Below are 9,468 nucleotides of genomic sequence, written 5' to 3' on the forward strand. Positions count from 1 at the left end.
AAAAAGATTTTATTTATTTATGTATGTACATGTATATATGTATTTATTTAGAAGGGGGTGGCGCCCATGCAAGTGCGGGGCAGGGAGGCGCAGAGGGAGAGAGAGGGAATCTCAAGCCGACTCTGAGCTGAGTGGTGAGCCCAGTGCGGGGCTTGATCTCATGACCCTGAGATCACAACCTGAGCTGAAATCAAGAGTTGGATGCTTACCTCACTGAGCCACCCAGGCGCCCTGAGAGTGTCACATTTAGAGCATGGAGGCTCTGTGCTCCATCCCACATACCCTGCCTTATACGTTTTTTCTGTCTGGCTATTCCTGAGTCGTATCATTTTATAATAAGCCAGTAATCTAGTAAGTAAAATTTTCTCTGAGTTCTGTGAGCCGCTCTAGCAAACTAATTGAATCCAAGGAGGGGCTCGTGGGAACCTTCCATCTATAACTAGTTGGTTAGAAGCACAGGTTAGACTTGTGATTGGCACCTTAAGGGGGGTAGCATCTTGTGGGACTCAGCCCTTAGCCTGTGGGATCTGACTCTTTCTCCGTGTAGATAGTGTTAGAATTGAGGTGCATTATAGGACATCCAGCTGGTGTCATAGAATTGCTTAGTGTTGTGGGCCCCCTCGCTCCCAACTCTGTGGGAATTGCGTGCGACATTGTGGTGGTAAGGGGAGGCCCTTCTTCCTATCCGGCAGTACTCAAGCAGCAGGAGATGTTCCTGACCGTTACCTGGTCTCTGTCTGGTCTCTGCTCTGGTCTGGTCGGCTACCGCAGAGTCTGGCACCCTCACCTCTCGGTTGCTGGCACTTAAAGCAGTGGTTCTCAACCCTCGTTACACGTTAGAGTTTCTCCAGGAGGCTTTAAAACCTCCTGGTCTGGGCCCCTTTCCAGACCAGTTAATCAGTGTCTCTGGTGTGGGGCCTTGTGTTTTCTGACGCTCCCGTTGGTACATTGGGTAGCATCTTTGTCTCCGACCTCTGCCTGGCACACCCAGACCTTCCGGTCTAGTCCGTCAGTGGGTTCTCTAGGAGGAGTATGCAAGCTTCATTTCGATGTGCCGGCCAGCAGGGCTTTCCTCTGTGCCTGAGGCGTGAATTGGCAAGGTCTGGTGATCTTGTTCGTTAATGAATATACTTGTCAGACCTTGTTTTTACTGTATTTGAGCTATGTTTGGATTCTCTTTATGTGATGAAGGTGTTGGTTTGAGAGTTGTTACCAGCTCGAGGATGTCAGATGAGGGACCATTTTCACTATTTCAAAGACTCTGGAAATTTTGTAGTGAAGTGTCAAGTTTATTTATTGTAGGCTAAATATGTCAATTTATAGGATATCCCATGCTGATCAGAATTGTTTGCTGGCAGTCATATGTTTGATTATCAAAAATGATAAAGCTGTAATGGTTACTCACTGGACACTGAATGGACACCTGTCCTTTTGGTTTCTAGACCTCTGCCTTTTCCTCCAGGACATGGCAAGGAGCCCTAGGCTGGGTTAGGGGCCCTGGGAGGGAGCCTGAGGCTTTTGGTATTCTGAATTACACAGGATTGGTTAACCCTTGGGGGAAGAGTGAGAGTTGTGGAAAGACCTTTTGTATGAGTGAGGGCATAGCCCTTAACTGGTCTAGACACAGGGTGTGCTGGAGGCCTCGGAAATTTCACACCTGGACTCAGGAGGAGATGCGGTACCCGGTAGGGGCTGAGTGTTCAGAAGATAAGGGCTTCTCCTCCTGCCTGTGTTAGGGTCCCATGAGGTGGGACCAGTCCTGATCCCCAGGGGTCCCTGGCTGAGGGTGAAGGGCCTGACAGTGCTGGCGAGGTGTAGAGCCTTCAAGGATGGTTTCCATGGGGGACCCTTGTCTCCTTGGAGGTAACCAGAGGGTGACAGTGGTTTGAGATGCACTGGTTAGGACTTTATGGAACGCACTGAGTGATCAGATCATTCATTTTGAGTGTATGTACCCTGGCAGCCAAACAAAGAACCAGTTATAAAACCTGGCACTGAGCTTTGTGTTTTGTTTTTGCCCCATCGTTCCTGTTTGGGAAGGCACGTGAGAGCCACTGCCCTGCGTGTCTGCAGTGGGGACGTGGTAGCGGCCTTTTCCCCAGCCGGGAGGGCAGGACTGGGGGTTAGTTTCACCGTTCTTGGAGTGTGAGGCTGGGCTGGCATGTACTTGGGCTGAGACTGGGCTTCCTCCTCTGCTCAGTTCCTTCTACAGATTTCCTTGTCAGTTTGCGTAACAGGATGGACAAGATAAATTAATTGGCTGGTAAAGCACTGAAGGAATTTTTGCCTTAATTTTGCCACATTCCGCTTTCAGGCCGCAATCCTCTGTTTCAGGAAACTCTTGGGCTCAAGCCTCACGTGCTGGTCCTCAACAAAATGGACTTGGCAGATCTGAAAGAGCAGCAGGTGAGGGTGCCCGTCCCGGTGCCGTCAGCGTTAGGGTTACTGTGTCTGGGATTGCAAACATGCGGTGTTGACTCAGCCAGGCGGGATTGCTTTGGCAAACAACCCTTTGTTTGCAGACGTACTCCCACATGATTTCTCAAAATGACATGTTTCCCACTAATTTTTAACTTATAGTCCAAGGGCTAAAACTTGTTTCTCCCGTGGGACGTCACCAGGCTGGGTGTCTGGAGCCCGGTGCCCCATTGTGTGGCCTCTGGCCCGTTTGGCCGGGAGCACTTGAAATGTGGCCCCTGCAATGAGGGTCACAGTATATTCCACTTTAACGAGTTGTGCTTCAGTAGCTGTATGAGGCCGGTGGCCACAGGCCCAGGCCGTGGGTACTGACCTGGAGGTCTCCTGTGATGGCTGCATTTGCCCCAGGTGCCCACACCAGCCGGCCAGTCCTGCATACCCAGTGATTTGGAAGCTAGAAGGGTGGGGAGGCCTGAAGGAACTTCTTCAAAGCAGGCAGGATGGGAGGACACGCGTGACCGAGTGACCCAGGGCAGGGCTTTCCCATGTGTCGCAGAGGTTCGAGAAACATGGAGGTCTGGACATGCTGTTTTCAAGTTCTCCCCACTGCTCTTCCTGCCGGGGACTGCAGTCAGGCTGCTGTCAGGGTTTTAGTGGTGCAGTTTTCTCTGTTTCCAGAACATAGTTTAGGTTTTTTGTTTTTGTTTTTTTTGTTTTTAAAAAGCTTTATTTCGTTCCTTTTCCTTTTCACTTTCCTTCCCTTTCCAGATTTTATTTATTTGAGAGAGAGAGAGATCAGGAGTGGTGCTGGGGGAGGAGCAGAGGGAGCCCGATATGGGGCTTGATCCCAGGACCCTGAGATCATGACCTGAGCCGAAGGCCGAAACTCAACAGACTGAGCCCCCAGGCACCCCTCAGCTCAGGTTTTGTAGTTGATTGTGGTGTGTTTGAGTTCCTTAAGCCCCAACCACAAGCCTCACCTCAAGGTTTCCAGAAACATCAAACACTGAAGCCACTGGAGTTCTGTCATTGAGAATCCAAGCAGAAGCGACCCTTGACCTGGGTGCAGTCACCTGTGGGCATTTCAAGCCCTCCTCCTGTGCAGATCGGGCAGCTCAGGCCCTCCAGGAACTAGGTGCTCATGGGTCTCAGTGCATGTGCACAGGGAGTGATTTATCATAAGCTTTGCTTTTATTGGTTGAGATTTGAGTCTTAATCAGTGATTGCGTCTGCCCCTAAATGCTAATTTTTATAGAGTGCTGGGCACTAAGGTGACCTGCCATAGGGACACAGTGGTGTCTCCCTGGGCTGGGAGCTGTTCTCAGGTGCTGCTGTGGCAGAGGCCCTGGAGAGGAAGGGAGAAGCCCCCAGTGGTGGCCCCTCATGTCTACCTCTATGTGCTGGGTCAGGACATACATTGTGGCCTCAAATATGTCTTTGTTGTGGCCTGTGTTTTAATCTGCATCATCAGAGAATAACTAAAATACATAACTAAAACTAAATTAGTGGGGGCGCCTGGGTGGCACAGCAGTTAAGCGTCTGCCTTCGGCTCAGGGCGTGATCCCGGCGTTATGGGATCGAGCCCCACATCAGGCTCCTCCGCTAGGAGCCTGCTTCTTCCTCTCCCACTCCCCCTGCTTGTGTTCCCTCTCTCGCTGGCCGTCTCTATCTCTGTCAAATAAATAAATAAAATCTTTAAAAAACAAACAAACAAACAAACACTAAATTAGTGAATGACTTTTTGTTCATTTAGGCATCAACCATATTTTTAGGTTAGTAGCTATTCAAACAGTATATACTGGTTTTAAAAATAACGGGATTCCTACACTGCTTTCGCTTAATGTTAAGACCAGTAAATTCATATTAGCCTTAGTTTACTTTTGGGCTTTTAAAACATTACATATATTTTGTAATTGGATTGTGTTCAAGCCTCAGTTTACAGGGGAGCTAGGCAGAATACTCAGGTGTAACAAGATCACTAGTGGAGACCGAACTGTTTGATGCTGGAAGTGGCTCCTTGTACGTGAGGTGCCGGGTTCCTGAGAGGCAGATGGTGTCTGTGCTGAGCCCTCATCCCTGCTGGAGCCCGGAGTACATGGGCCCCTGGCCAGGGCACTTCCCTCCTGTCCTCGCAGGGGAGCCAGCCAGGCCTGCGCTCTGCAGGAGGTCGAGGTCCATGTGCTCCAGTGCCTGTGCCACCTGCCCCCCTAGGGGCCTGGCTCTTTCCCAGATCCTGCTTGCTGCAGGGGCTCCGAGCCAGGGAACACTCCTGGCCCTGTGGCGGGGGTGGGGCTGTCTCAGATCCTTGAATTTTAGCGTATCATGCTACCCCTATTTGCATTTAGTATATAAAATGGAAATATTCTCTTTCAGAAAATTATACAACACTTAGAAGGAAAAGGCCTAAAAAATGTTGTTTTTACCAACTGCGTAAGGGATGAGAATATCAAGCAGGTAGGTGCCCTTCTGTTTCACACTCTAATGCTTTTGCTTAAATACATTTAAGAAATCCCGCAGATTATCTCATGCTCTTAGAAGAAGCAGAGTTCAGAGACAGTCCATGGGTTTGCTGGGGGTCCTGGGGCACACTCCTCTGGTTGAGAGCAGGTGGGCTCTGGACAGCCTGTGACCGTCTGAGGAGGATAGTGCCGGGCGATAGTGTACTCGGGGCTGCTCGGGGCTGTAGCTAGGGCGAGCTTCCGGAGGGTCTGGGGCCTCGTTTTCTGCAGTTGTATTTTGAGGATTATTTCGCTGGCTGACATGCAGTTTGGTGGGAGGTGGCTGTAGTCAGAGCTGTCACCCTCTGGGGGACTGACCTCACTGATGGTGAAGGGACAGGACATGGCACAGGTCACTGCCCCCCCCCCCAGGGCCCCAGCACATTCTGAATCCTGATGCGGACAGCCCTGGTTCCCCGGTGCTGGACCTGGGAGTACACCGCCTCCAGAAGCCCGTTTCTGTGTGGTTTGTCCTTGGCAGGTCATCCCGATGGTCAGAGGGCTGGTTGAGAGCAGCTACCGTTATCATCGAGGAGAGGTTGGTTGTGGGGCCCAGTGCCGGCCGTGGGCTGGTCCCTCCTGCTGAGAGGCCCAAGGCTCAGCGGCTAAGCAGCGGTCAGGCGGTCCCCATGCTGGGCCACGACTGCACCCCAGAACTCCTTGGGGCTCTCTGCTGCTGCAGGTGCCTGGCAGGGGGCTGCTGCCCCAGCCCGTGGAGCTGCCCTGCGTCCTCTTGTTCTCGTAGCAGGAAGGGTGGGGCGGCCCTGTTGAGGTGGGCAAGGTCTCCACAGTGACCGTCCTTCCCCTGCACACAAACCTCGGCTTATGGGGCCCCTAGCACGGGCCGGAGGGGGCTGTGGGCAGGGCTCTGGGTGGACCCCTGACTCCCTGCCCTTGTGCCTGGACAGAGCCTGGAGTACTGTGCCATGGTGATCGGGATCCCCAACGTGGGCAAGTCCTCACTCATCAACGCGCTGAGGAGACAGCACCTGAGGAGAGGTATGGCCTTCATGCTCTGCGGCCTTTCTTTCTCCTGGCGCGCAGCCGCTCTTCCTCGGTCCCCAGACAGACTTCCAGAGCCGGAGCCTCACGGCCCCTCGGGGTTGTCTGTGCACCGAAAGGACCCGGTTAACTGCCTGACGTAAGGCTAAATGGTGATGCAGAGCCGTCCCGTTAAATGTTCTAGACTCAGTTTGTTTTCTCTCCTGAACATGAAATGTTAAGATGTGTAACACGTGGATGACTTTCCTGCCCTTTGGAGGTTTTGCTTCTCCCTCGTTGAAGTCTCAGGACGCCGCTGCATGGGTGGGACCTGATGTCAGGCGGGAGGCGTTTGGTGAGGTGCCCCCCCTCCCAGCTGCAAAACTGCATCGTCCGGGCTCGGGAATGGGCTCCGGGAGCCGTCCGGGCGCCTCCTCGTGTTCTCACCCCGTCGTGGAGTCGCACAGACGTGCCCGCTCTACTCACTCGCTGTGCTTTACCCTTTGTTCCATTAAGTATTTTCAAGTTTGCCACCAGGGCCACGTTGGCTTTGTTTTCCACACCAGCAATGTGTGTTCTGTTAACACACCGGCTCCCAGCGCACAGACCCCCAGACCCAACTAGCCGAACCATTACTTTGCAGATGGTGTTTTTGGTACTCATTGCAGACTTGCCAAATCATCTATCGTTTTAAGTTTATTTTTCTTTAATTATGGCTTTAAAAAAATTGTGCCTTTAAAAATAATTGGCATTCAGTATACTTAGTACTGTTCATCCATCAGACTATTTCTAGACTTTTCCATTGTCTCCAACTGGAAGTCTTTCAACAAACACTAACCAGCGCTGGGCACCCTTAATCTGCTTCCTGTCTGGTCGTCACATGAGTGCAGTCACACAGTGTTGGTCCTTCCGTGTTGGACTTGTTTCACCGAGAGTGACGTCCCCACGGTCCGTCCATGCCGTGGCTGCGTCGGGATTTCCATCTTTTCAAGGCTGAATACTATTCTGATGGGTTTCCAGACCATGCTTTGCTTTTCCATGCGTCACTGACAGACACATGTATCTCTTTACTCTTGAGTTGATTTGGCCCCTTGGACAGGAACTCACTCACAGAAAGACCTGTCATGGGCACTGCTGTGGCGACAGCTTCTTGGGGTGCAGGCTCGGTGTCGGGGGCATAGGGTCAAGTCCTGGAGGCAGAAGCTGGCGTGCTGAAAGAAGCAGGTCAGACGCTTGCCTGCCCGTCCCTTGGCAGGTCTTGGAGCACCGTTCTGGGCATTGGGGAGGCAAGTTTTGGTAAAAGGGTCACTGCTGTGAGCTGGTTTGGAGCTGAATTGAACGCAAGCTCATGTGGGCCTTCGTAGGTTTCCATGTGTCTCATTTCTTATCCTGTAGCTTGTATGCCGGGCTTTGTGTGTTGACTGCATTCGACAGCTCCTTTTCATCCCGCAGGAAAAGCTACGAGGGTGGGCGGCGAGCCTGGGATCACCAGAGCTGTGATGTCTAGAATTCAGGTAGGGTCCTCGGCTGCTGGGTCTAGAGCTCCATGCACACGCACCTGGTGCTTCCTTAGGGCTGAGGGGTGGCCTGCATGCCTTGTCCTCCATTCTGTTCCTGCTGAGTGCTTGTCGCGTGCCAGGCACTGCCGCACCCTTACAGACCCCTGTCTTATGGCTGAGGGCAAGGCACCTGCCCAAGGTCACACAATGGCCTGTTCTCCCAGGCTCAGCCCAGCCTGTCCACACGTGCCTTTTTTGCCCTGGGAGGAAAAGACAGAGCTCTGTTGCTGTGATTTGTTCTCCAAACTCAGTGGGAACCAATCCTGCGGGGAAGCTGAGAGCTTCCTGAAAAGGACGAGCCCATTGGGACAGGGTGTCAGGGCCTCCTCAGAGCCTCAGGAACCCAGCAGCCTGGCTCCAGGGGCCACCCAGCAGCATACTGGAGGGAGTGGCTAGCCCGACCGCCCTCTGTCCACAGGTGTGTGAGCGGCCACTGATGTTCCTGCTGGACACTCCTGGGGTGCTGGCCCCTCGGATTGCAAGTGTGGAGATGGGCCTGAAGCTGGCTCTGTGTGGTGAGTCGGAGCCCCTCGGTGCCCCCTCCTGCTGTCTAGATGTGGGGCCGCCAGGCCTGGCGGGTTGTGCCTGCTTTTCTCAGCCCGGCTGTAGCAGACCCTTGAGAGCTGTGCTGAGTGAGCCTGTCAAGCAACCTGTGCAGCCCTCGTTCCCAGCTGCCGTGGGTCAGCCACTGCTCTGAGCCCGCTGACCCCCATAGCCTGCAGAGCGCCTGCCTTCTCCCAGCGTACAGCCGAGGCAGAGCGGTCAGGAGCAGCAGCGCCTCTGGCTGGGCCAGATGCGGGGCTGGTTTGCAGTGCTCACGCTGGCCTCCTGGTTCCAGGAACCGTGCTGGACCACCTGGTGGGGGAGGAGACCCTGGCCGACTACCTTCTCTACACTCTCAACAGGCACCAGCTCTTTGGGTGAGTGCAGGGTGGGGGCAGGCGGGCTGTCCTCTCTCTCCTCCTGGACAAACGTCTTTAAGGAAAATAGCATTAACGTATTATTAGACAAATTCTGCACATTATGTGCAGTGTGCAGTTTGACACGTTTGACTCCTATGCAGTCAAGAAAGCCCCCCAATTTCTTGTGTTCTTTGGGGATTGCTCCTCCCTACCCTTTCCTTCTCCCATTTTACAGACGGTCCCCCAGCCCCATGTGCCACACCCTGGCGGCCATCTGCCTTCTGTCCCTTCCTCGAACATCCTAGGGATGGAGTCCCATGGCGTGTACTCTCTTTTGTTGGGTTGCCTGTGCTCGACCTGATTGCTGTCGGACTCCTCCGTGTTGTGACGTGTGTCGTGACCCATATTGTCATGCGTGTCGTGCCCTGTGTCACTCCTTCCCTGGTGGCTGCCACGTGGTGTTCTGTGGTATAGATGGACATGCCTGTTTGTTCTCGCCAGGGACTGTGACGGGGGTGTTTCCGGGATGTCCTGTGTCGCGTTGAGGACCTCAGTCCCGTCAGAGGTTCACCAGTTTTACTGATTTTCACCAAGAACCAGCTTTCATTGACTTTCTCTGTTGTTTTTCTCTTTTAGTTCATTGATTACTGTTCAATCTTTATTATTTCCTTATTTCTACTCTGCTGGCTTTGCTTCTGTTTTTGCCATCAGGTGTTGAGAGAAGGTACTGAACTCTGCTTGTGACTGGTTTGTCTGTCTGTCCTTGTCCTTGTGTCTGCTTCATGTATTCCGAAGCTGTGTTGTGTGGTGCAGGGAACAGTCTGCGGGTCCTGCCATCCTCCCTCATCACGCACAGTGACCGTCTTGGTCTTCACAGTGCACTCTGCTCTGACGCCTGCCTCGTCTGGTCATTATATAGCCACTCCAGCTTTCGATTTGTGTTAACGTGGTAAATCCTTTTTTATCCTTTTGCTTTGAGCTTATCTGTGTCTTTATATTAAAAATGTGTTTCTCACAGGCTGCGTACAGACAGTGAGGTCTTGTTTCTTTTTTTTTTAAAAAAAAAAAAAAAAAAAAAAAAAAAAAAAAAAAAAAAAAAAAAAAAAAAAA

The 9,468-nt window shown here is 52.4% G+C and overlaps 1 protein-coding gene across 1 annotated transcript in view; it reads left to right on the top strand.

The window, feature by feature from the left end:
* The first annotated feature begins 49 nt into the window (after positions 1-49).
* Positions 50-9,468, top strand: part of LOC100470048 (mitochondrial ribosome-associated GTPase 1) — an 18,694-nt gene continuing 9,275 nt past the window's right edge. Inside the window, exons 1-7 of the mRNA XM_034663541.1 lie at positions 50-2,406; positions 4,792-4,872; positions 5,398-5,454; positions 5,825-5,915; positions 7,350-7,411; positions 7,875-7,971; positions 8,295-8,376. Coding sequence (XP_034519432.1) covers positions 2,377-2,406; positions 4,792-4,872; positions 5,398-5,454; positions 5,825-5,915; positions 7,350-7,411; positions 7,875-7,971; positions 8,295-8,376 — 500 coding nt within the window. The 5' untranslated portion in view covers positions 50-2,376. The remainder of the gene's footprint in view (positions 2,407-4,791; positions 4,873-5,397; positions 5,455-5,824; positions 5,916-7,349; positions 7,412-7,874; positions 7,972-8,294; positions 8,377-9,468) is intronic.

Source organism: Ailuropoda melanoleuca, chromosome 6, assembly GCF_002007445.2.
Source record: "Ailuropoda melanoleuca isolate Jingjing chromosome 6, ASM200744v2, whole genome shotgun sequence".
Classification (NCBI taxonomy): domain Eukaryota; kingdom Metazoa; phylum Chordata; class Mammalia; order Carnivora; family Ursidae; genus Ailuropoda; species Ailuropoda melanoleuca.